This window comes from Glandiceps talaboti, chromosome 8 (assembly GCF_964340395.1).
Source record: "Glandiceps talaboti chromosome 8, keGlaTala1.1, whole genome shotgun sequence".
Lineage (NCBI taxonomy): Eukaryota > Metazoa > Hemichordata > Enteropneusta > Spengelidae > Glandiceps > Glandiceps talaboti.
In genome coordinates this window covers 16,779,050-16,806,141 of record NC_135556.1, presented here as the reverse complement: position 1 = coordinate 16,806,141, position 27,092 = coordinate 16,779,050, and the positions used below count along the sequence as shown (strand labels likewise).

General features: G+C 36.4%; 2 protein-coding genes across 2 annotated transcripts in view; one reads left to right on the top strand and one right to left on the bottom strand.

The window, feature by feature from the left end:
* The window catches only part of LOC144439273 (ATP-dependent DNA helicase DDX11-like), a 32,845-nt gene extending 23,370 nt beyond the window's left edge, over positions 1-9,475 (top strand). Inside the window, exons 12-22 of the mRNA XM_078128548.1 lie at positions 374-412; positions 1,267-1,417; positions 2,282-2,404; positions 2,673-2,858; positions 3,439-3,542; positions 4,280-4,498; positions 5,128-5,228; positions 5,450-5,534; positions 6,740-6,818; positions 7,719-7,873; positions 8,904-9,475. Coding sequence (XP_077984674.1) covers positions 374-412; positions 1,267-1,417; positions 2,282-2,404; positions 2,673-2,858; positions 3,439-3,542; positions 4,280-4,498; positions 5,128-5,228; positions 5,450-5,534; positions 6,740-6,818; positions 7,719-7,873; positions 8,904-8,936 — 1,275 coding nt within the window. The 3' untranslated portion in view covers positions 8,937-9,475. The remainder of the gene's footprint in view (positions 1-373; positions 413-1,266; positions 1,418-2,281; positions 2,405-2,672; positions 2,859-3,438; positions 3,543-4,279; positions 4,499-5,127; positions 5,229-5,449; positions 5,535-6,739; positions 6,819-7,718; positions 7,874-8,903) is intronic.
* A 120-nt stretch (positions 9,476-9,595) lies between these two features.
* Positions 9,596-27,045, bottom strand: LOC144439480 (protein-glutamine gamma-glutamyltransferase K-like). The gene is made up of 14 exons (XM_078128769.1): positions 26,806-27,045; positions 22,139-22,321; positions 20,154-20,402; positions 19,421-19,539; positions 18,818-18,925; positions 18,478-18,652; positions 17,832-17,970; positions 16,926-17,029; positions 16,102-16,235; positions 15,653-15,764; positions 14,933-15,217; positions 14,077-14,237; positions 13,560-13,702; positions 9,596-11,531 (listed from the first exon to the last, which is right to left on the bottom strand). Exons 1-14 carry the CDS (start codon positions 26,939-26,941, stop codon positions 11,387-11,389), a joined length of 2,193 nt encoding a protein of 730 aa, XP_077984895.1. The 5' UTR covers positions 26,942-27,045; the 3' UTR covers positions 9,596-11,386.
* Positions 27,046-27,092: the final 47 nt, after the last annotated feature.

The following is a 27,092-nucleotide window of genomic DNA, read 5'->3' as shown; positions in this document are numbered from 1 at the left end:
TGACAACTTTTGGTTCATGATTTCTCATCAAGTTAGATGGGGTGACGAGAGATCTTGACATTTGAAGCCACAGATAGCCGTTAGACTACTGTCAATGTGAACGTGGGTCAATTTGGACAGCTACATTTTAAAACAGAAGTCTAATGTTTGTCAATTTTTATGTGTAATTATAATTACATTTGAGTCTAGAGAGCCCTCAATGATTATGACGGGCCCTCAATGATTATGACAGGCCCTCAATGATTATGACGGAGGAATATATACTTGAAGTGTTACAACTTGTTACTACAAATTGATAACTTGAAATTTTGAGACAGAGTACGATTTTCTTTGTTTGCTCAGAGGTACTTATAATTTTTGCCTCTTATTGTAGGTGTTAAAATACTGTGAGAAAAGTGAAATATCAAAAAAGGTGAGTTTTTCATTTCAATTACAACAAAGTCAAAGTATTCTTTCTGGCATTTTTCATCAGGATTCGTTTCTTTTTATATCATGTCCACATTGACAATAATAAAAACTTTTCATCAGAAAAAGCCATTTTTACGAACAGAAACATTTCTTTTTAGAGAAACAGAGAGTCTCAGAGCTCTGTGCACTGAGATGGATTCTTTTAGCGTGACAATGTATGAGGAAGCAACAGATGCTAACACAAACAGGATGTGATGTTCTGATAATTTATCTTTATCCGACCAGTGTATTTACAAATCTTTTTCTGTACTTAGTTTAACCATACACATGGCTCTCTCCATGATCCAACGTCTATGGTGTAACAATAAATTTATGTATATTTAGAAAATATTTTGAGTATTTCATATATATTTAGAAAATTTTGAGTATATTATATATATTTAGAAAATATTTTGCATATTTTAAGTATATTAAGAAAATATTTTGAGTATTTTAAATATATTTAGAAAATATTTTGAGACTTGATTTATGTTGTTTCAAGTAGAGAAACATCCTAAAATTATTTTAGCAATTAAAGATCCAAAACAAACAACCATTTTTCATCCATATTGCCACTTTGAAATAGATTTAGACTTTCATGAATTTAACTTCGTATTGCACCAATTTTCAAGTAGCTCACCAAACCATGTACCGTGATGGGGGATGTTACCAACTTCTGAGAATTTGGGACAATTGTCTGAAGTCACACATGCGTTGTGACTTCAGAAAACACTGACGAAGCCATGGAGGACACCTTAAAAATCTTGGTGCAATACGAAGTTAAATTCATGAACTTTGACTGAATGTTTACACTTCTAGTTGAATGGTTTTGTTGAGAAATATCAGCCAACAATAGAAGTCAAGATACAAGAAAAGCAACAACCAACTAACCAGACTGCCATGAGTCAATTTCTACAACAAATTAGTCAGAGAAATTCTACAGAACAAAAAGTTACATCTCCTCCACCAGGTATGTGTGTCTGTGAATCAGGTTTGTAACCATTGCCAATGTGCAGGATAATGAGTGTAGTAAACCTGTATTTGGTGTGAATTTCAATTTTCTCTCTCCACCTGGACAATACAAATATCTCATTCTGTGGAGTAGGACAGTGTTGTTCCATGATGTACTTAGATTTTGTTGTGAAAATATTTACTGTGAAAATAATTAGCTTTAGAACTGGGTTGCAATGATGAATCATTGAATGTTGTAGGCAAATGAATAGAAGAATTTGTACTGTAAGTGAAGCCAAACACAATGCTACATATCGTCATATGATATAAAGAGCATGAAAATATAGAGGTTGGAAGATGGATAGCTTGTGCTAATATGAATGTACATATAGAGTGACACACACACACACACACACACACACACACACACACACACACACACACACACACACACACACACACAGACAGACTGACTGACACAGACAGACAGACTGACACAGACAGACATACACACATGTACAGGGACACAAACATGCACTGAATTAATATGCACAAGCACCCAATACATATGCAATGCCATGTACAGTGGGGCGTGCGCGCGCACGCACGCACACACACACACACACACACACACACACACACACACACACACACACTCACACACTCACCAATCCATCCACTATATGTATATGCACAAAAGCCATCACTTGTACACACAAACACATCATGCACTTAATCACCCATGTGCACACATATGTACGAATTTATACTGACTTGCATGTGCACACAGACATGGCTGAAGTGCCCTCTAGTCTCTTAACCATAAACATGACAAATGGGGAGAAAAATTTCACACGTTAAGATTTATGTTCATTTGACACAGTTGCCATGGAAACCCAGGGTGATGACTATCAAAGTCTGAAATCACCTCTACAGCAAATCCAAGAATTCTTACAGGCACTGACCAATGCAGATAAGGATGGCAGGGTAGTCATCAACAAACAGGGTAGGATTTATCACCTTTATGATATTGTGAATATCTGTGTAATCAACATTTATACCATGCACAAGCCAAGTTATTGTCTTTGATTAATTGGTTTGTTTGTTGATAGGTTGGTTGATTGATTGATTGATTAAATGGTTGGATTGATTGATTTATTGATTGATTGATTGATTGATTGATTAATAGGTTGATTGATTGATTGATTGCTTGATTGGTAGTTTTCTGATCAATTGATTGATTGATTTTTTCTCATTTTCTATCCTGTTAATAGAACTACTGAGTCAATCCAGTATCAAGTTCTTACTTCTCAATCCAGCCGTACATTTCACAGAAGTAGTCCAGCAATGTAAATCACTGATTGTAGCTGGAGGTACCATGCAGCCACTGTCAGAATTTAAACAGCAGTTATTCTTCATGGCTGGTGTGCAAGCTGACAGAATTAGGGAATTCTCATGCGGTGAGTACTGAATACAATGAATGCAGCTGCAAGCCGATTCAAGATGTATCATGCAAGATGCTGTTACAAGGAAATAGAAAATGGAGAATATGAAACACAAATATGACAACACATTAACATTTTATTAAATTTATGAATATTACATCAGTATGAATATTTGTATGTTTGTAGTGGTAGCATTTTCCAAAGAAAACATGTCAAGTTTAGTGTGCATTGATTCAAGTGCACCTGGTGAAATGTGGAATAAATGTTGGTGATAATGAATGGGTTTCCACCATAACACCATGTGCCAAAGTGTCTGCCTTTGATTTAGCTTGAATCCCCACATGTTATGTACATAGAGATGAGTTTGGGCTGTTTACATGCCTTTTGATCTCCCATAAATTCAAGTAGTAGTTCCCTGATACCAATCTTTATTTCCCCTCTGTTTTATCTCATATGTTGTCAGTAGTTCCCTGATACCAATCTTTATTTCCCCTCTGTTTTATCTCATATGTTACCTTCCTGCCAATGCTACAAGTTTGCCAAACACAATTCAACCATTTTCATGGTTCCCTTTATCCACCATTATGCATACCAGGTCATGTGATACCTCCTCATCACTTGTTACCCATGGTGCTTTGCAAAGGACCCACTGGAGTTGAACTTGACTTCACGTACCAGTCCAGAGATTTACCAAATATGGTAAGTTGTGTTTGATTACAATGATACTGGTAGTATGCCAAATAAGTATAATTCTCATAACCTTAAGTTGAATGTTACTCTCTAGGTACATCATAAAATCGTTCAATTTCTAGCAAGACTAAGTGTTCAGAGATTCGGGGTACATAGTTACTAATGAAAATTATGGTGTCAAAAGATTTCTTGGAAGCGAATCCAAAAGTTTTGCCTACATGTCAGCATCATCAGGGGTGTACTACATTGTCAGGGACATCAAGATCCCAGCTGTTTTTATCAAGCTCATTTCATGTGTCTCTTCTGGCAATAGCCAATTGTAGTACACCTCTGATAATACTGACGAGATGTCAGTGCAAATTTTGGATTTGCTTCCAAGAAATTTATTGACTCTGAGACTAGGAATTTTCAACAATTCAATTTCTTGGTTGACACTGTGACTTCTGGTTCATGCACTGCACATGTAATAATAAATTGGTATTATATGAGTGTCAGAGTAAGTTAACCTTCTTGTTCTATTTTGACCATCAAATGTAAAATGTTGTTGCATGTACCGAGAATTCTATTATTCAACTCTGTGAATTGAATTTTAATGATATGTATATGTTTTTTAAGTGTCTTTGATGATGTTTTTATTGTAGAGATCAATGTTCTATAAATACATTATTAGTATTTAATCTCAGACCACTACAAGAATCTTTTAGTGGTCTGAGATTTAATGTGTCAATTTGATTTCGTCCTCTAAGATGGATGAACTTGGTAGAGTGTTGTGCAATATATGTAGTGTAGTGCCTGGTGGTGTTGTGTGCTTCTTTCCGTCCTATGACTATGAGGATAAAGTCCATACATACTGGAATAAAACAGGGGTGATAACAAGACTGTTAGCCAGGAAGCAGATTTTCAGAGAGCCCAAAAAGTCCGGTCAAGTGGATAAAGTACTTGCAGAGTATACATCCTGCATCAAGGTAAGATATACAGTTACTGTAATAAATACATCATTTAAAATTTTGCCTGGACTGAAAATATACCCTCAATCTAAACAAATTATTTGTAAAAGCTGCCCTTCCTTCTTATCATTTGTGAAAGTTTACCTCACATTCAGTCCACGCTTCATTATAAATCTATCACGTGTACAGATAAAGGGAGTTTTTCCCAAAATGTCAGCTTATTACTAAAAAAAGATTATCTTTTTTAGGTGAAACTAGGACAACCGGATTTAGTGAAAGGGCTTTCATACTAATTATTAAAATCTCATCAAAGCCAAGGTTGTGCACAGGTTACGAGTTCATCTCTGTTACTCACTTTGTTTATTTGCATGATATCTGAAAAAATTATGGGTTGATTGAGATGAAACTTTTGTTGAAAGTTTTGCAATGAGACAAGTAACAATCAGTTAGATTTTGATGGAGATCCAATTTTGAATCAGGATTTTAGTGAAGATTTACTGAAAGTATGCCATCAAGCTTAGCTCCAACCTAGAGGGTGCCCTCAGCATTGGCGTTGGTATGTCTACTACATTATGTACCTTGTGCTGTCTATTTTTATTGATGGATGTAACCTAAATGACATGTTGTAACCTTCATTTGTTTGACAGAGATGTAGTGGTCAGTCTGGAGGCATGACTGGTGCACTCTTGTTGTCAGTGGTTGGTGGTAAAATGAGTGAAGGAATTAATTTCTCCGATGACCTAGGAAGGTAGGATTCTAAACTTTGATAACTTTGAGATAAAAATATCAAACTCAGTAAAGCTGACAAACCAACAAATTGATCTAATGGCATATGCATATATAAGTTTACCTCAGTATAATTTTGATTATATTAATAGAAATATTCCTTCTCCCACCATAGTGTGGATGACAAATATTGGGAAGGAAGAATCATTAACAAATTGGAATGTTTTCATGCACTCTCTTTAGATGTATTGTGATGGTTGGTTTACCCTATCCTAATATCAAATCACCAGAACTGAAAGAGAAGATGGATTACCTAAATAGTACTGTGGTAAGTTAGAGACATAGCTGTACAGTATTGTGATAAGTTAGAGACATAGCTGTACAGTACTGTGGTAAGTTAGAGACATAGCTGTACAGTACTGTGGTAAGTTAGAGACATAGCTGTACAGTACTGTGGGAAGTTAGAGGCATAGCTGTACAGTACTGTGGTAAGTTAGAGGCATAGCTGTACAGTACTGTGGTAAGTTAGAGACATAGCTGTACAGTACTGTGGTAAGTTAGAGGCATAGCTGTACAGTACTGTGGTAAGTTAGAGACATAGCTGTACAGTACTGTGGTAAGTTAGAGACATAGCTGTACAGTACTGTGGTAAGTTAGAGGCATAGCTGTACAGTACTGTGGTAAGTTAGAGGCATAGCTGTACAGTACTGTGGTAAGTTAGAGGCATAGCTGTACAGTACTGTGGTAAGTTAGAGACATAGCTGTACAGTACTGTGGTAAGTTAGAGACATAGCTGTACAGTACTGTGGTAAGTTAGAGGCATAGCTGTACAGTACTATGGTAAGTTAGTAAGTTAGAGACATAGCTGTACAGTACTGTGGTAAGTTAGAGGCATAGCTGTACAGTACTGTGGTACGTTAGAGGCATAGCTGTACAGTACTGTGGTAAGTTAGTAAGTTAGAGACATAGCTGTACAGTACTGTGGTAAGTTAGAGACATGGCTGTACAGTACTGTGGTAAGTTAGTAAGTTAGAGACAGCTGTACAGTACTGTGGTAAGTTAGTAAGTTAGAGGCATAGCTGTACAGTACTGTGGTAAGTTAGTAAGTTAGAGACAGCTGTACAGTACTGTGGTAAGTTAGAGACATAGCTGTACAGTACTGTGGTAAGTTAGAGACATAGCTGTACAGTACTGTGGTAAGACAGAGACAGCTCTACAGTAATGTGGTAATTAAGGTAGAGACATAACTACAGCACTGTGGTAAGATAGAGACATAACTACAGCACTGAATGTGGTAGTATACTATACATGGGGTTCACTTTTGAGAAACCATCACTGTCTAGTACATATAAATTGATAATTGAAACCATGTAATTGTAAAGGTTCTATAGAATATATAGTAATACAGTGTGCACCATTGTAGTGTAAAACTGGAATTCACATCTGTGAAACCTTCGAGGTTACTCATGCATATAAAATTCATGAATGAAATCTGTAAATTGTAAATCTAGTCTATGTTTTGTTTACTGATAGAAGGCTACAAGTGGTGGTAGACTACCAGGTCAAATTCATTATGAGAATCTATGTATGAAAGCTGTCAACCAGTCTATTGGTGAGTAGATTAGTCAATGTATCGTATGCCAGTTATCAGAAAAAACAAACGATTATATAGTTTGGCCACTAGGAGTGCTGTTCAGAAGTAGCCTTTAGACTAGCAGTGAAGGCCATGATATTGTGCTATAAATTAAACCTCCTTTGAACAATATATCATTTTCCAGTATTTTATGACAAAGTTGTTGGCATTTTCAACTAGTAAAAAATCTACCAACTGTGCAGCAGGTAATGCTATTTTCAGGAATTCAAGGAGTTGTTATAACCCACATTTTGTTGACTGTCATATACTGCTATGTGATTTAGTTCTCATTTTTCCTCATCTTGAGTGCCCTCTTGTGACACATTTATTGAAAATGAATGTATGATATTGTCTTATTACAACTACAGTGTGATTTTCATTAGTAAAGACTTCAGCATAGCAACGAGAACTTGAGTCGTTTCACTCCTGAAATCACTGTGACCAGACATGTAAAATTAAAACCACTTAACCTGAAAGAGAGTGCCATCAGATGCAATACCAATCAATATTACATGTAATATTGTTACATTTCATTGTCCTGCTTGACAAAAATGATACTAATGTTGCTACATTCATCATCAGGCTTAAAATGATTGGCTTGATAAAAATAGTTTAGTAACATTTTCTCTTATTTCAGCTCCTGACTTCACAAAATTCTCATTACTAATATGCTATATAGTCTCTGTGTGAAATGCCACTTTCAGCAAATCAGTGTTAATACATTAAAAGTGCATGCATTGTGACAATGTGCTAGGGATACGACATTACACAGCTAAGAAATGTATCTAATGTACCGTAATAATCCCATCAATTCGACGGCTCTGTTAAACCGACCATCCACAAAGTCTTAGAAAGATACATGTGTTGTTGTGATTTCAGGTCGTGCTATCCGCCATAAAGGGGACTATGCTTGTATAGTGTTAGTAGATCATCGATATTCTAGAGCCAATGTCAGTACTAAACTACCTGGATGGATTAGTAATAAATTACAAATAATGACCAAATTTGGACCTGCTTATGCTGGTATTAGAAAGGTAAGTATAATTCTAATAATGACCAAATTTGGACCTGCTTATGCTGGTATTAGAAAGGTAAGTATAATTCTAAGATGGAAAGACAGTAACAGTAAATGGTGGAGTATTACAATGTATTTGATAAAGGCAAAGTTAATATTTAACGGGTTTCAAATCGAGGGGAAGTGCTGACTTGGGATCTACATATCCATTTACATACATTCTCTCTCAGCCAATCATCCCCTTTGCCTTTTGAAATTTACATAGGTAAACATTGCATTTATCTCAAGCGGCTTACAAGTTAGCGTCACTCAGCATTTTTCCTTGCTAGCAACTGCAGCCGCCGCAAGTTTTTCACATGAGAATTTGACAAATTATCATTGATGACCTTGTCAATGTACTCCATGTTTTGGTATGCTTTGATGACTTTGCCTAGCCTCTGTAGGAGCTGGGTGGTTGACATGACAAACATTCTCTCAACATAGCCTGTGAACTCAGAAATTCCAATATAGAACTTTTCATGAATTGAATTGAATCTTTATGCTCCATATTGAAATGTTCGAGGCCAGAAAATAATGATGCCTATTATAATGTTGATTGTGTCAAATTTCCTGGGTGTAGATACATGGTGTATGGAAATGTGACCTTTGTACGAGTAGCCTTGAATATCAACAGGTGATATTATGCAAATTATACACTGATTTTAACATTTGCAGATAACGAAGCATGGCCAGAAATACTGAAATTGATAATACGGAGTTGTCAGACTGTGTGTAGAGAGAACACTTGACAGGTTGACCATCTAGACTGCTATGAAGGCTAGTCTTTGTTTAGACTGTAAGATACACTGTTGTTCCACCCTCACCTGTGAGAGGGGTTGACCGATGTGTGAGGGCGCACCTTACAGACTAGACTTTGTTGTACCTGAACAAACTGTTGATATTATACATATGGTAAAGTTTACGTATTATGTCAGTTTATATCCACTTTACAAGAGAAATCAAACCTACCAAAAATCTAGTCTCTAAATCACACACAACTGTATTTATAGTTCTTTGTAGGCAAGCAACAGAAGACTGAGTAAGAAGACTAGACAATACCAAAGTGACTGCTAATAGTTGATTTGGTACAACTATTACATAGAGGATAACGATGGCTTGATGATGATGATGATGATGGGGGGGGGGGGGGTGAGGAAGATGATGATGGTGACAATGATGATGACAATGTCAGTGATGACAATGACAAAGTGGACAACAATGCAAGGACAGTGAGGATGATGATTAAATGACTCCTATACGTGTCTAATGCTAAATGAGCAGTAATTGTAAATCAATGCTGTCAAGAATTAGAGAGGGCTAAAACTGATTTTCTTTCACCTCGGCCAGAAAGCAACATTTTATCAACTAGTGAAGACTGTATAACCTTCCTTTGATCAGTCTGAAAAGTTTGTGTAAAGCTTTGCTATTTTACAGTTGATTCCAGATTTAGGGAAGTGTGACATTTATGCATGTATACCCTAGAAAAATATAGAGCCATGCAGACACACAAACATACCTGGTGTACCAACAGACAGACTCTGTGTACCAACAGAGACAAACATACCCTGTGTACCAACACACAGACAACATACTGTTTACCACACAATTCAAATCATTTTGATGTGATTTATTAGAAATAAAGTGTAATGACAGAATACAATTCATCCTGATTATTTCAGAGTATGTGTATGATTACTGTTTTAAATGTTGAAAAATACTTTGTACTTGTTTAATACATATCAAGAATAGAACTATAAAAACAAAATGTGCTTCTTTTTTTGTAATTCCTGTATCTAAATACATACAACATCCGTGTTACAAATACCTTCCTGAATTGTTGTGACTATTATTATATTGATGATAATGGTGCAGTCTCTGTAAGCACATAGGATTAAAGCATTCACATAACAACTGCTATCCTACCAGGTCCCAAAGTTTACAGCTGGGCTGACTGGGGGCACAATTGTGGTTTAAATCTTGGCCAAGGTCTTTAGCCATTACAATACAATCCTCAAGATGTCAGAATGACAATAAAATACAATTGATTGACTGGGTGACCGGGCAGTTGTTGTGCAACAGAATGATAGCAGGTCAACTATACACAAGCTAACAGACAAAAGCTAAAACTATTGGTGCAATGCGTCGACGAAATTACACTCGTCAGTAAAGGTAGCATGCAACAGCAAGTTGTCATAAAATGACAGCATGTTCAATCTCATTCAGTGTTTACACTATCTTGATTACAGGGTTATTATCTCCACACAACCAAGGCACCGCTGTCACCTATTTGTCTACTCTACTACATGCAACAACCATGATAACTTTAGTTTGTCTTAGTTTGCTGATACCCTGTTTTTAGATTAGTGGAGATTGTACATCAGTTTGGTGTTCCAGGGAACACATATTATATCAATGATGGGGAGTACTAATGAAAAGCTAGTATGTAGTAAGCCTTATAAATCTATTATTCAAAGTCAATGTTCTTACACAGACAGTACTTTTTATCACAGTAAAGACATCACAGCTGGCAGTGTGTGTAGTGTTCTCAAGATATTGTGATATTATCCCAAAAAATATTCTTGAGGACATTCTTTCTTAGATTTGAAAAGAATATACAGGATATGATAGTACCAAGCAGAAATTATTTCTAAGTATACACTAAAGATATTCCATGTGTTATCGATGTAAGTTCAAAATACATCATATAGCCTCTAAAACTGAATTTTTACATCACAATGCTTGCATCACAATGCTTGGCAAGTATCCATATTATAATATCAAGCCTGATACAACCAATATACTTGTTAATTATTCTCAAAACACTACATCCAAATATATTAGTTCAGTACGAGTGCATACACTGTTAAATAAAATGAAGTTTACTAATCTAATATAATATCAAGCAGTTAGTTTAATGGCTGAAACGTGAAAGATACATCGTGTTGTTCAGCCCTATCATGGAAATACACGAATTAAGTTGTGGATATGAAATCACCAATGCTAGATACCATTGACAAGAAATCTACAATGCATAACACTGACACGTTCTACACTGCATAGCACATTGACAACAAAATCTACAAAGAACAATGCATCAGGTTGCACCAAGTCCATATGATGCAGTTATCTGATGTATTTTGTGAAAACTTGATAAGGTTTTCAAAGCCATACAAAACTCAAACCACACAATCCGTGTCTGTATTAGAGTATGATACTAGACATTACTACATCTTAGGTATGTACTTTGATAGTTTTGGGTGGAAGATCTTAAGAGGCAATATTTGTGGCAGGCTCTTCCATATTTCTTTGGATGCAGTGGTAAGCCAATATTGACATGAATTTGCCAACCTTTTCAACAATAACAAAAGAATATATAAGAAAAAGCAAGAGGCTGTGCAATAAATCATTACATCAACAGTGCTCAGTTTTTTTTTATTTGAGGTTACTATCCGAACACTAAGTATTCATCCATGGTTATCTCTTCCCTCAGAGTCTATTCCTCCTGTATCTCCAACTCTATGGATCCAGTTACTTGGTTTAGTTGTGATGAATGGAAACTTGCCAACAGCTTACTGGTACCGACACGTTTTGGGGTCAGTTTGACTTCCAACTCGGTGTCCTTTCCAGCAGGCACATTCCTGGGATCAAACAAGACAAAACAATCCAGTGAGTTGGACAGATCATAACACATGCACAATGATAGTGACAGTATTTCCGTAAAGGCCTGGGTTTCAATCTCAGGTTTCTGCATTAGTGTTATCTAATCAGTGGCACCATAAGGGTTACATTGGATTATTTTTTTGTTTTGGACCCTATCTAACTTTTTCTAATAGCTCTGCCAGACAACTAAAATTTTCATTGTAATCCAAACTGGGCCTGTATAGTTGGTGCTGTAGTAGCTTTCATAAACTGAGTAACATTTCATTGTCGCTCCCTCTTTATGCTTACACTTGTATAAGTTTAAAAGGACACATAAAAAAATAGCGCAAATATTGCGTTGCCGCACAACTTCATGTTCAGGGCAATGATAGATATATAATTTTTTGAAGATTTAAAGTCGTAACCAAAACAAAATTTTCATACCTAATTTCCATCATCATAATCCAGCCATCATATGTTGGAAGTGTACAAGACAAGTATAGCAACATCCCAATCAAACTTTAAAGGGATGTGTCTACAAGGTTTTGTACTTCTTTATTTTTTTAAATCAATTTGGAACCAAGTCATACCAATGTAACATGTTTAACTTTCTTGGTTGTCTTATTGTAATATTTTAAACACAAGCTACATTCAGTTTATATGGGTAGGTGATGAAACAGCTGTCTTACAACATATTACATAATCAAGTCATAAACCAAACTGGCCATGCTACAGGCTTTACCACCAGAGGAAATAGTAAAGTAAACATTATAGTTAATTAACAATGTACTGTTCTCACTGTGTCAGCTATTAATGAGGACAAATCTACACATTTTCAACAAAGTTAAGCTCAATCTACTGGGTAATTTCAGAGTTGAAGATTTTTGGGGAAAAGCAATGATATAGAATAACACTTCTAGAAACATCTCACCAAGTTTCAAACTCATTCACTTAGTACTTTTTGAGATATAAGTTTTTGACCAAAATTCACATTTTTACACCTTAATTCCATATCACTCATGGAATCATTGTATGCTTAATATATCTTCGTCTATACATCCCTAGATGCATCCCCATCAAATTTCAGCCCAATCTGCTCAGTAGTTTTGGAATTATAGATTTTTAACCAAAAAGACACATTTTTAGCCCTAATTTGCATATGACTGATGGAATCATCATGTCATGAACAAATCTTACTTTACACCCCCTAAAGAATCTTCCCACCAAATTTCGCATCAATCTGCCCAGTAGTTTCTGAGTTTAAGTTTTTTGACCAAAAATCACACACCTGTGATGCGATCATTTTGATTTGATCAATTTCCCAACTAGACACCCAAGGTAATGGCCCCACCAAATATCATGGCAATCGGTTCAGCAGTTTTTGACTTTAAGTTGTTTACACACATACATACACACACACACACACACACACACACACACAGACAGACAGACAGACAGACACCGGGCGATGCCTATAGCACTACTGAACCTCTCAGTTCAGTTGTGCTAAAAACAACCCCTTTTGTGTATACGAGATGGGTCTCTTGCTCAGCAAATGTCTACATTCCTTTTCTCTTCCTTTTGTGCACTGCCATTTAAAAGTTGATAAAATACAGAAACACAATGCAACCTCTATCCTACCAGGTCCCCAATTATACAGCTGGGTTGACTAAGGCACAGTCATGGTTCAAATCTTGCCCAAGGACTTTAGCTATTCAGAAACAATTGACAGCAATGGGGCTCGAACCTGCAACCTGCAGATTCCAAGCCAGCCACTCTTAACCATTTGCCCATCATGACATCATAAGATAGGGGTTGAGCTCTATCTTTTGGGGGTTCTTGGAATATTTACAAATTTGCTACAGATATGATGGTCATTGCCCTGAAGGTCAAGGTCAAATCTTTCCCCAAATTGTTTTTCAAGTTTATTAGACTTGCTCTAAAAACACCACTTATTGACAAGTTTCTGGTCTACTGTTGCTATGACAATGTCATAATCTATATATATATATATATATATATCTCACCTTGTTGTCTTTTTGATTTGTCCCTGTATACCTGTACCTTCAAGACGGAATGAACATTGTTGTAGTGTTATTGGCAGTGGATTGGTGAACTTAACAAAGGCTTTGAATGGTGCTCCTACAGTCTGTACTCCGGCAGGCTCCGTCTGAAATCAGGGAAAGGGCATATGAAGTAAATCTTGGGATTAAAATTATATTTCTTCCTTTAAAACAGGGCTACCAACTCCCACCTATTTACAATAGTCTACTGTTGACTTGTACATGTCAGGTGATTCTATCAGGTGGTCACCTGACCAAACAGCATAACATCATTACGCTGATGTCGTCCGTGATTCGAAAGAAAGCTACACAGTCACTTCACAAAATAGATTCCAATGAGGTAACTTTACGACTACTATGTCTACAAACTAGTGTTCATGTCTTATTTTCTGACATGGTATAAAGCCCCTATATGTATATCTGTTCTACTAATGCATACAACTTAAGCTTATACAAGGTATAAATTGCTTTATATACTTACGGTGATTTCTAACTCGGGTCTGCGGAACTGGAAATCATAATGTCCCACATATGTCTGTTTTGTTTCCTTGACGCCTCCCATGACAAAGAACTTGAATGATGCACTCTCAGTCAGCTTGTCCTTGTAATCGGACACTGCCACCAGTACTTTGTGGCTCACAGCTGCAATAAAAGAAGTCATTTTAGGTCAAATACAGTAATCTAGTTTGTGACTTTTACATAAATACATGTATTTGTATATTCTTTGGATAGTCATGTTAGAATGGTTTCTTGTAGACTTATACTCTTAGATATTACTCCCAATATTTTTCTTCATTCATTCATTCATTCATTCATTCATTCATTCATTCATTCAAGGAAAGGATGAGTCACATAAGGGGTCTTGTCACTATGAGTCAAGGATGAATAGTGGCAAAACTCTTACGTCAGGAGTATTTTCAAGCTGAATGAAAAAACACATTTGAGAATAAAATAATTATACCACTGCAAGCCTCAATTAATTTTACAAAAATATACTAAACAATGGTAATTCTGAATGTTTTAATGGGAGCACTGCAGAATCAACAGTCTTGACAGGTGTAAATGCTATATTATTCTCTGTTGAAATGTGTACAGATTGGCTTGTGTGTGATAGATATAATTGTACACCTGGTCATTGCATAGCCTTAGAAATCAGTAACTTGTGAGAATTATTGGTTTTCATACCATGCCATTCAGTGTCCTTCTAAACAAGAAGAATGTACTGATTTCCATGGTTACGAGCAGCAAACTTGACAAGTTGTTAATACCCACTTTATTTACAAAGCAATGAAATAAAAAAAGAAATACTCCTTATTGAAGATATTAGGTCCACTTACTTTCTCCTGATCCTACAGTTACTGATTCCTTCTTCACCAACACCTGGTGAACTTTGACCCCTGTATATCGCACTGAATTACAGGTCACACTGACAAACACTTCACGGGCATCGGTCATGTGATCGTTTGTCATTTTCACCTCAAGTTCAACATCATTACCAACCATGAGTTCATCAGGAAGATCAACTTCAAAACGTACATCCTTTTTAATATCTTTGTAGACATTCTTGGCAGACTTGACATGCTTGCTTGCTGTCATGACAGCAATTCGCTCCCGGTCAGAACCTACAATCAGAAGTTTTAGTGTTAATGAAAACAAAGGCAATGAGAATCCTGCCATAGAGGGAGCTCTACACATGCAGCCCCTGTATATGGAGAAATGATGAATATGGTTGTACCCTCCCCACTGTAGCTGTTCCCTGGGCATATTAGGAATCCCTACAATGACTGACCTTTAAATGTTCTCTCTACGTGTGAGAAAATATACTTATTATTATTAGTAGTATATGGTAATCCCACATTGTAAAATTTTAAATTCCATTGTCCAGATACACTTTTTCACACTGTGTGCACCCCCCCCCCCATATGTCACAATTTACAAGTATGAAATTTGCACTGAATTCTCTTCTGAATATGAATGTGAATGTGAATATAGTGATAACTTCACACTCGCTATCTACCTTAGCTAAATATTCAGTGTCAAGGGTCACACACTCTCACCTTCTGCAAATTTGTACTCATCAGTGATGTCATCCCTGGACCATATACCCACTGCTTTTGTGCTGACACGTCTACCAACATGAGACGGATCCACACCTACTGCTTTCTGTGCCTGTCGACAGATAAGACAACAAAAATATTAATGGTTGTAAATCTATACAGCAGCAAGTTACAATCTTGACATCCTTGGCCAAGTGACAATTCTGAGAAATGTCAGGCGAATATATATCATTCATTTCAAAACTGCTCCCTGGCCTGCTGTAACTAATTGTTCCTCTTGTAACTTGTTTTTTTTGCATATGAATGAGGTGACTAATCAACTTGGAGCTGAAAGCATTACAATATGGCAACTTTAATGATTTTTTGAAAAAAAACAAAAAACGATTTTTTTAAAAATTTGCTAATGTTCCAGATGAACACAAAAAATATTTGTCAGTCTTCTTTCTTACCTTGGTTTTACTGTCAACAATCCAATCTACACGTTCTGCGTTGACCTCCGCAAATATAAACTTAGTGTCATAATTCAAGTAGACATTGCCACGTTTAATAGCAGTCAGTGGGGACGGTCCAGTACGGAAAACTCCTGTTAACAAAGACATTCAAAATACAAATACAAATATTTAGATCTATTATAATAGTTCCAACAGGAAGGAAGAACAAATTATAAATGGACACAAGGAAACATCTTGTCCTTGAAATCTCTGGCCTTTATCCTGTCAAAGACATTATCAAGTTCATTATTGCGTTTGTGCAAATACAGGATTTGACAGGTCATGTTTGTATATAAACACTTTTTTATGCAATCATATCAAAATTGTCAACTGAAAGTTTGAAAGATCTTTGTAAGAATTCAACTCTACACCATATTTGACAGAATCTGCCTGAGCAGAGTACATAAAGTTTTCAATGTTTTTGTTAAAGTACGGTACGGACAATATGATTAAAATTTCATCGATGCCAACTCTGGTGAAAGTGACTGAAACGAAATCATTGTAGCTCACTTAACATCCACATTGTTAATAAACACAGTGAAATCACAACCTTTCTTTTTCTCTTTAAAATCCTGTTTCACTTAAGTTGTAGTTCTTTGTGTACAAACAAATATCCCCCTGGTAGCGAGAGGGTTCAAAGATGAACAAGCATTCCCCACATTTTCTCTGAAGTCTCCCATCAATACTAAACTTCATGGATACATAGGATACATTGCAAATTTTACCAGATAACTCCCCATTGTGATACCAGGATTCCAAAACAGTGTGTGTTATGACATTACCTTCACTAGTTTCCTGTGGTGTAGCATCCACTGCCTGCCAACCACCATAGCCTGTGGGTAAATCAGGTCTTGCCATCCATGCATCATTCCAGACATGGAAATTCCTGAAATACAATAAAATTAACAACTCATTCGCACTATCACCTCAGTCATGATGGTCAAACTGTGAGAGTGGCAAGGTTGCAATGTACATATAGCCTGCCTTAGACCTTGCCGATGTGATTTGCATAGCTAAAGTCCTTGGGCAAAATTTTAAACACATCATCTGGGAATCTCCTTGACAACTAGCGAAAGAAAAGGGTTTCTTTTTATCTAGGTCAGAACATGACACGTAGCTGTGTCATTGGAATACTTTTGACTTGAATTTAAAGTATCACAAGTTGAGTTTATAAGCTTACCATCAGGATGGCACTAAAGTAAATGCATGTGCATAATTTTCAACACTATATCAAGATTTTGTATTATATTTGCTGTACCTATTTCAAAGCACAATTTGACATGGCTACGTATTATTTGAAAATTTGTTGAAAATAGTTGTCTCATGTTGGCTATTTAAAGTAGAAGATGGCATATTTAAAAAACTGATCTCTACAGAAGAGGGGAAACACAGAACAGTATACACTCATCACAGATGATATAAATCTGGTTAAAATGTCTAACCGACAACTATCGGCATCGCTAACACTTAAAAGGCAATGGTTTCAACCCCAGAATTTGCATTAGTGTTAACTTATTAACTGGAGTCATTAGGATTATACAGGTCATTCTTTTAGTTCTGTCAGGCAACTGTTTTTCAGTTCAAAATTTGAACTGAGCCTTTAACTTGAATATGAATAAGACTGCGTATCTACTGTACAGTCAGTTCACTGCTCTACAATCAAGCCATGAAGTGTGATATTCTCTCACCATATACTGTCTTCATTGAGATCTTCTATTGGTTCACCCTCATCAGTATAATGATAATCCAATGTTAAATTACCATCAGTGTCATGGGCTGACTCAAAGTTGGTCAATGTACGACTCGGAATACCTAGGGCTCGTAGAGCTGAAAACAAAAGAATGACGTCAAATCTGAAGAGTTTCATCCTTGCACAAATGATTCCTATTTAATGTATAATAAGTATATTACTCGGGAATAATAGTGTTGGTTAGAGGCCTGTAAAAACCCAACACTGTGTAACTAACCTGTGGTAAACAGTCCGGCAAACACCCAACACTGTAACTAGCTTGTGGTAAACAGTCCGGCAAACACCCAACCTGTGGTAAACAGGCCTGCAAACATCCAACACTGTAAACTAACCAGTGGTAAAAAGGCCTGCAAACACCCAACACTGTAACTACCCTGTGGTAAACAGGCCTGTAAACACTAAACACTGTAACTAACCAGTGGTAAAAAGGCCTGCAAACACCCAACACTGTAACTACCCTGTGGTAAACAGGCCTGTAAACACTAAACACTGTAACTAACCAGTGGTAAAAAGGCCTGCAAACACCCAACACTGTAACTACCCTGTGGTAAACAGGCCTGTAAACACTAAACACTGTAACTAACCTGTAGTAAACAGGCCTGCAAACACCCAACACTGTCCATAACACACAGGTTTACCAGTCTTCATGTACTCTTCAAAGATGGCTACACTGCCCATCCAATCAGTGGGTTCAACTCCACCACTATAGTCACCTGACCAATTACCTACCAATACACCATCATCATCTTCACTGTTCAGCTGCAAAAGTACAAATATTTTGTTGAATATATTTTTCAGCTTTGTTGTGCATTTTTGTGGACTCTTAACCTGGTCTACACTTCTCAAAAGCAAATAGGCAGATACCCACCCATCCATCCATCCATACATACAGACAGACAATAATTATATGATATAGACACTTACTGTTGCAGACAGAGCCCTTGCCACATGAATTGGACTACCAAACTTTCGTTTGGCCATACCAGATTCCTCCAATAAGTGGAAAACACATTTCAGGACCACTTCTTCAAACTGTCACAGAACAGAAAAATAAAAGTAAACCACACGAGTACAATGACAATGAACTTGAAAATCTATTATTAAAAGGCTCAGTTTATACTGCATACATTTTTCAAGTGACACTGACCAATAGCATTAGCTGTACCCACCTGGCCTTGGTAGCAGTGACTCAAACCAATAGCATTAGCTGTACCTACCTGGCCTCGGTACTAGTGACTCAATAGCATTAGCTGCATCTACCTGGCCTTGGGATTAGTGACTCAAACCAACTGCATCGGCTGTATCTATCTATCTAACTATCTATCTATCTATCTAGCCTTGGCACAAGTGACGCCAACCAATAGTTTTAGCTGTACCTACCTGGCCTTGGTACAGCGACTCCAACCAATAGCTTAGGTTGTACCTACCTGGCCTTGCCTTGGTACTAGTGACTTCAACCAATAGTTTAGCTGTACCTACCTGGCTTTGGTACTAGTGACTCCAACCAATAGTTTTAGCTGTACCTACCTGGCCTTGGTACCAGTGACTCCAACCAATAGTTCTAGCTGTACCATAGTAATACAAATTGGTATCTCTCATCACATATTCATCCCTCTTCTTCTCGTCTTCCATGTAAACATCATCATCTGTCACAAAAACAGAATTTATAAATCAGAATTGGACAACACCATATGAGGTAGTGTAGCAGAACTTTCCACCATTACCATGCAAAGAGGCTCAAATAACTCCTAGAATCGTGATAATTTTGCTATTTGTACTTCCTTGACATTTTTTGTGTGTACATGTCATACATTTCATGCCTAGCCCGATACAGATTTGTATGCCATAATTTCAAAAACATGGGTACGTGTGTGTGTGTGTGTGTGTGTGTGTGTGTGTGTGTGTGTGAACAGACAAATACAGATACACAAACAATGATGCATGTACACTAAATAACATAGTATGTATAAGCAAATACACATACAGTACAATAGAATTGGATGTACACAACATTGAAATGCTTACGTTTACACCATGGATAGAATGGATGTATACAACATTGAAATGCTTACGTTTACACCATGGATAGAATTGACGTATACAACATTGAAATGCTTACGTTTACACCATGGATAGAATTGATGTATACAACATTGAAATGCTTACGTTTACACCATGGATAGAATTGACGTATACAACATTGAAATGCTTACGTTTACACCATGGATAGAATTGATGTATACAACATTGAAATGCTTACGTTTACACCAAGGATTAAATATCATATAAAATTCATCAGGATGTTCAAATCGAAACTCGTCTTTGCCATCAACAGATGTGTCCACAAACATTTTATACTTTGCAGCAAGACAGTCAGCAGCAGTGTACAGGCGACACTCCAATCGGTTGCCTTCAGCTTTGATGACATGTATGCCCCAATCATCTTCCTGAGCACAGCTCACCTGTGGAATTGGTACTCTGGTGCCGTAATTAATACGAGGACGTTTACCTGTTAAAAAAGTTGGTATTTCAGTATGTTCTCTTTGCATAATGATGCTAAAAACTTACAGTAGTCGGAGTCACATATAGACCTGTTAAGGGCTGAAAAAAAAAACGAGTGTTTCAGATTATGCTCAATTTTAGAATAGGTCGAGTAGGTACATTTTTTTTTCATGTGCGAGTGTTCAGTTCACGTAGTTATGTTTTCCGTTGTTTTCCATATGGTCTCCGTGTTATTGGTTGCTTCCAATCAGATGTACAGCCATTACAGATTGGAAGAACAGCTTTATATTGTTTTTTAAATTGATGTCAGTTTCTACATCCACTATTTCTTGCGAGACTTCACAATTTTCACGATTTTATTATTTTTTTCTTGAATATGTGCGAAAATTTGTTTAGAGTCACCTGTGAAATACTAGGTAGGGTCGGGTAACCACAACCAAACTATTTTAGTTTAGGCCTAAACATTGTATCTAGACTATCAAATTTATAAGGTGCTAAAAATGTAGTCTCTTAGTCCATTAGGGAACTTGTAATCCAGACTGAGCATGCTCAGATGCAAAGGACTGTGGGATACCTGTGGATATCGTAATACCTAATCTGGAGCTACCAATAAAATAAACCTCCCACAATGGTCAGAGTGACTATGAATTGATTATCTGTGGTTACAAACAATGTTCCAATATTGTTTACAATACTAATCAAAAGTTAAATTTGAGCCCTACATACTATACACTAGACTGTAAGATACGTCGTGACGTTTCGCCCTCACCGGCCTCCTCTCACACAGGGGTTGGCCGATGTTTGAGGGCGCACCGTCACGGCGTACCTTACAGACTAACTATACACAATTCTCTAAATTTAACTTGGATTGTCAAATTGTCATAAAAATGAACACAATATTATTGGAAGGATTTGGAACTATTGGGTACAATAAATCCTGTTGGCTGACAGAGGTTATGGGCTATAAGTTGTTACAAACACGTGAGTAGCAAATGATTAACAGGAGTGCCAATAAAAACTAGTGCTTCAGTCTACAACTATTGTATAAATCAGTTTTAATTTATCAACTTTCACACACAAACATAAAACATCTAACTTTAACCCAAAGATTTAGTTTATTTTAATAAATAATTTTTCCTATTTATCATCAGAAAGTTTACATTTTGTCTGGCTGCATTGAAAATCCAGGTGTTCTTACTATGATTTAATTTTTTATTTTTCTTTGAAAATGGACCACAGAAAGTTGTGAAAGTGTAGTATAAATCCTCTCAGTGTTATTTTCTCATTACAAGTTTGTTGACAGAACATATTTTATTGACTGATAACAACAAAATTTTAGGTTGCAGTCAGTCACTACTACTTCATACATTCATTATTGTTGTATTCATTTTGTTAAAACTTCACAAAGTGTGGAAATATTTGGACTTTATAAATTATAGTCTCTAAGATGTATTGATTATAAGGAAGCGACTAAAGGTCACGAAAGGTCAAAGTAAACAAACTGAACATCAGATTAAAGTAGTGAAGTCTCCAGACAATCTGGTGCAGTTTAATATACCGTTTTCACAGAAAACTGTATTGATTGCTATTTGCTATATGCATCATTTTTGCTTCACTTATTTTTCAAGACAGGAAATTAACCTACAAATTTTAACACAGAAAGGAGTCTCGACTACATAATGCAAATTAGAGTAAAATAACAAATTCAGCGCTGAGAGTATTTCATGTAAGGCAAGAACTCACCAACTCTCAACTCCATTTCTATCTTGTGTACATCTTCTTTATATTCTTGGTTCAAGAATATAATTAAATTGATTGGCTCTCCACGACGGACCACCACCTCAGAGAGTTCATAATCAGCTGTGTGATGTGCAATGCTGTTTTCTTTTTTCTGCAAATCCACCGCTGTCACCTTCAGTTGTTTCTCTGGGAATGGAAAAAAAAAAAGGAGTCATTGAAACCTCATTAGACTGAATTTGGATGAGGATAGGGTATTTATTTTGGATTTTTAATTTATAAAACAATTTTATCATGGCATCCTACTTGAGAATTCAATATGAAATGGCTGTACTTTGTTTATTGCAAATATGCTAAGGCCTTAGCCCATCGCACAACAAAATATACAAAACAAGATACAGAGAGTGAAAGAGTTACAGAGTGGCTACGAATTCTTGACGGCATTTAAAAGACTTATGTATAAATAGTGCTAGTTTAAATTGAACAGTATCATTCTTACAAGACAGTAAGAAAAAACATTTCTCTCTAGTTGGAAAGTTACAATATTTATCGGGAATGAGTGCATGTCTAAATATGTCATATAAAGGGCAAAATAAGAGAAAATGACACTCATCTTCAACAATATACACACCACGCCCTTCACAGTATGGGCAAAATCTAAGATGAGCAGGAATTGGGGGATTATAATGTCGACCAGCTTCAATTGCAAGCTGGTGACTAGAACAACGAAATTTGGCCAAATCAAACTTAAATTTTGGAATAGTAATACATGAAAGGTACAATTCCGGTTGAAGTAAAGTTTTAAAATTAACATATGAACGTAAACGTGGGCATTCATGTAGCGATGCCGACCATTCCTGCCTGTAACAATCTTTTAATCTTTCAGAAAACAATTCCAAAAATGCTCTATTATCTCCTACCTGCTGTTCAATCCACACAATTCCAAAACCGTACCGAAATAATATTTCACGAATTTTTGTTGCCCATGTTGTTCTACCCGCTACGTCTAAGTTTCTTAACATTTCATAACAAGCTTTGGGGTAACGAGTATTCTCCATTCCCAATAGTTTCAACCAATAAGAAACACAACGCTTCATATACATACAGTAAAGTGGAAATCTTCCACATTCTCCTAGTAGAACCTCAGAGTTTACACTAGAATTTACGCCTAAAATAAAACGACAAAACTTAAATTGAAGACTTTCGATAACTGGAGAATACTCGTAACCCCAAATTTCTGAGCCGTAACATATAATTGGAACAATCACACTGTCAAAGAGCTTGAAAGCCTGTATTGGGGGTAAACCACCTAATTTTCTAACTACAATAAATAGCTGATGTAATGCTTTGCTTCCTTTGGCAACTAAATATTCCTTTGCTGGTGACCACGAAAGCCTTGATGACATGACTATGCCAAGGTAATTATAGTGTTTGACAACATTTACAGGTTTCTTTCTGTAAAACCATTTTTCTGTCCGCCTTAGAGTGCCCCCATTTCTAAAAACTATTATTTTTGATTTATCCAGATTTACTGACATACCCCAATCTTTACAAAAGAGCTCAAGTTGGTTCAGTTTTCTCTGTAACTTTATCGGGAGATCAGCTACATCAGCAACATCGTCAGCATACAACAGTATGCCGAAATTGTCAATGTCGGTATTTACAAATAGTCCCCCATTGTTGTCCCTATTCATATATGTAGCCAATTCGTTTATAAACAAAGAAAAGAGCATAGGACTGAGCAGACAGCCTTGTCGTGTACCCACTTTACATGTAAAATAATCAGTTAGCCCACCGTTACATAACACACAGGACTCGATATTTGCATACATAGATTTAAGTACTCTCAAAACAGAACCATGTAAACCATACGAAATCAGTCTATACCATAAATAACTGTGTGTTACACGATCAAACGCTTTAGAAAAATCTATGAAAATACAATGTAATCTACCTCCTTTCTGTGAAAGGTATTTTTGCACGGCAGCCTGTAACATAAAAATATTGTCCATGGTACTGTAGCCTTTCCTGAAACCAGCTTGTGCTTCAATAATTAGATCAGATTCTGTTGCCCATTCAACCAGCCGATCATTGATAATTTTTGTAAAAATCTTACTCAGAGATGAAAGTAAAGAAATACCACGAAAGTTATTAACATCAGTAATAGGACCTTTTTTGTGTAGGGGGTATATGATACCCTTTCCCCAGCTGGTTGGAAAGTTACCAGTACTTAAAATTAAATTGAAAAGGTCACACATGCATTCGAATAAATCAACATCACTATTTTTGAACATTTCGTTAACAACCCCATCTGGACCGGGCGATTTACAATTCGGTAAGTTCTTGACACATTTAACAACTTCCTCAACTGTGATTTCTCTATTTACATGCAATGGTAAATTCATATTACACAATTCACAGTCACCGTCATGTATTTCTAAATCATGGGTAATTCGTCTATCAAACTCAGTGCTAACTGTATCGGGTGGGATGTTCAATAACTCTTTAAAATAATCAAACCATTGTCTTGACGCTATCTTTTCACACACTGTGTTACCTTTACTACTTCCTCTTATCTCTTTAACTACGCTCCAGAAATTACTTTGATTATTTGCTTGTTCTAATAATCTTCCACGGAGTCTGTCTTTGTACAATTTTGCCTTTTCCTTACAAAGCTGTTTAAAACCGTTTCTTGCATCTATGTACTTGACTAAGTCGCCCACTGTGTTTGATATACGAAAAGAATTTAGTGATTTGAACTTATTACATCTAGCTAATTCACAGTCCTTGTTCCACCATGCCTGGTTACCGTCACCTGCATTATTACGTCGTTTGTTTGCACTTGATATTTGCATATCCACACCTGCTCTGCAATAACTTTCGGTCAAAATACTGACAGCTCTATCGGGGTTCAAACCCTCGATAGCATCGTAAAAATGGTGATAACTAGTACTGAAAAAGTCATCGTGGAGTTTAGTGGAAAACGACTCACTAAAATGTGGCTTCCAGCGATACTTATTCCATGGCCTCAGGCGCATAGACTCTATATTGATGTTACAATATGAAATAACACTAACCAAGTCTGTATTTCTAATTCATTACACTTCAAAAGCAAAAAAAAAAAAAAAAAAAAGATAATATGTTTGCTATTGTACACACAATAACAAAGACTTGGCATATGTTGTTTCACATTGATTTTTCAAGTAGTAAGTCGTGATATTTATACATTAAAAAATCCCCAATCCTTATCCATATACCACTTTATAGCCAACATAATTCCTCCTTTACAACAATTGCAAACTCTCCAAAGTTTCACTGAGGAGTTGGTTCAAAAAATTATTATAATTAATCAAAATAGGTTCAATAATACATAGTCCAACAACTTTTGAATATTTTCTAGGCAGAAAACAATTATACTGGGATGAATTTTTGGATGAATTCAATTTACAGGTTGATGACAGGCTTCCTACCTGTAGGTGTGTGTTGGTGTTTTTACTAAGGTTTGGTAACCCCAGTAACACAAAGGGGAATATATGGTAAGGCTAACATAGTACATTATACCCTAATTTCAGTAATCAACACAAGTATTAAAATGATTTTAGGAACTAAGGTAGATTTTATCTGCCTAATACCGTTCGTACAAAACACTTGGATGTATTGTGTTTGTTTTGTTTGTGCTTGTGCGCATGCATGCACAAATATATTTTTATTTGTGTGTGCATGTGTATGTATGTATGTATGTATGTATGTATGTATGTATGTATGTATGTATGTATGTATGTATGTATGTATGTATGTCTGTATGTATGTATTTATGTATGTATGTATGTATGTATGTATGTATGTGTTTGTATATGTGTGTGTGCACATGCACATAAAATAAAAACTTCTATTCATAAATACAATATATGCTATACTTTAACATATATTCATAACAGAATACATTCTAAACTGTTTTCCTATCTAAATATGGTGAACAAAAACAAACTGGAATTTGACTGGTGTCACATTGTATATTACTATATGGTAGCAGCATTTATTACTGTAAGCATAGACAGTTGAGGGGAAATGGTCTATCAAAAGGCTGTCTATAGGTTACCCACAACTCTATACTTGTCTGTGCCCACAATGAATATCTGTAGAATTGATAAGTACCCTCTCCCAGTGCACAACTGAGCTAACACAACCTATTCAAATTGAAAACAGCAAACAAACATTTCCTATTATCCCTGAACAGCCAATAGGTGCACAGCTAGCAATCTTCTTAAAAACTAATTAATTGCTTTTTGTCAAATACAAACAAAAGCGTCTTGGGCATTAATTCTTTAAATTCAATTATATATACCGATTCCTTTGTTTACAGACTCTACTCTACACACATGTTGAATGAGAGACCCAGTTATGCAATCACCTTTCATATGCAAATTTCACGTCCTCCATGCTTCACCGTACTTTCAAGTCGTCTTTGCCGAAATTTCAAAAAATGAGTACTTCTGGTTTTTGTAACTCGGTCCTTTGGCTTAGCCATTTCTGTCAAACAATTTCGTTCATGTGCTAGTCAATTTGAATGAGAAGACCGTGAAAAATATGAATTTGGAATTAAGTGTCGCTCCTTGCTTTGTTGACAGCTGCTTTCGTTTTTAAACCATGGGTCCATTCTGGGAAGAACTAACCTGTTTCAGGAGGCAGGGGGAATTCGAACTCCTCTGTGGATACAACCCGACGTCCTGGCGTTGCCGACTCATACGAGTACGGTTTCCGTCCATGGCGTTCTTCACTCACAGTACGGGCTCTTCGACTCCTGGGCATGGTGCAATGATAAGGTGAACTTGACAGAGATACAATACAGTAGTAGTACTGGGCACTAGCACTGACTGCTGAGGGTTTCGCGCGTCTGCAGTTGTTCAGCGATCAGTGAACCCACGCGTTCCGTTAGCTCACAGCGGCTTTTGACCTCGTC

Bases quoted from the DNA above. Each gene is read 5' to 3' on its own strand.
- LOC144439480 (XM_078128769.1), bottom strand. From the start codon at position 26,941: ATGCCCAGGAGTCGAAGAGCCCGTACTGTGAGTGAAGAACGCCATGGA. The intron at 13,703-14,076 runs GTAAGTATATAA...CCCTGATTTCAG, and splicing joins GACCCGAGTTAGAAATCACC to ACGGAGCCTGCCGGAGTACA. The intron at 11,532-13,559 runs GTGAGATATATA...GTTTGATCCCAG, and splicing joins CAAATCAAAAAGACAACAAG to GAATGTGCCTGCTGGAAAGG.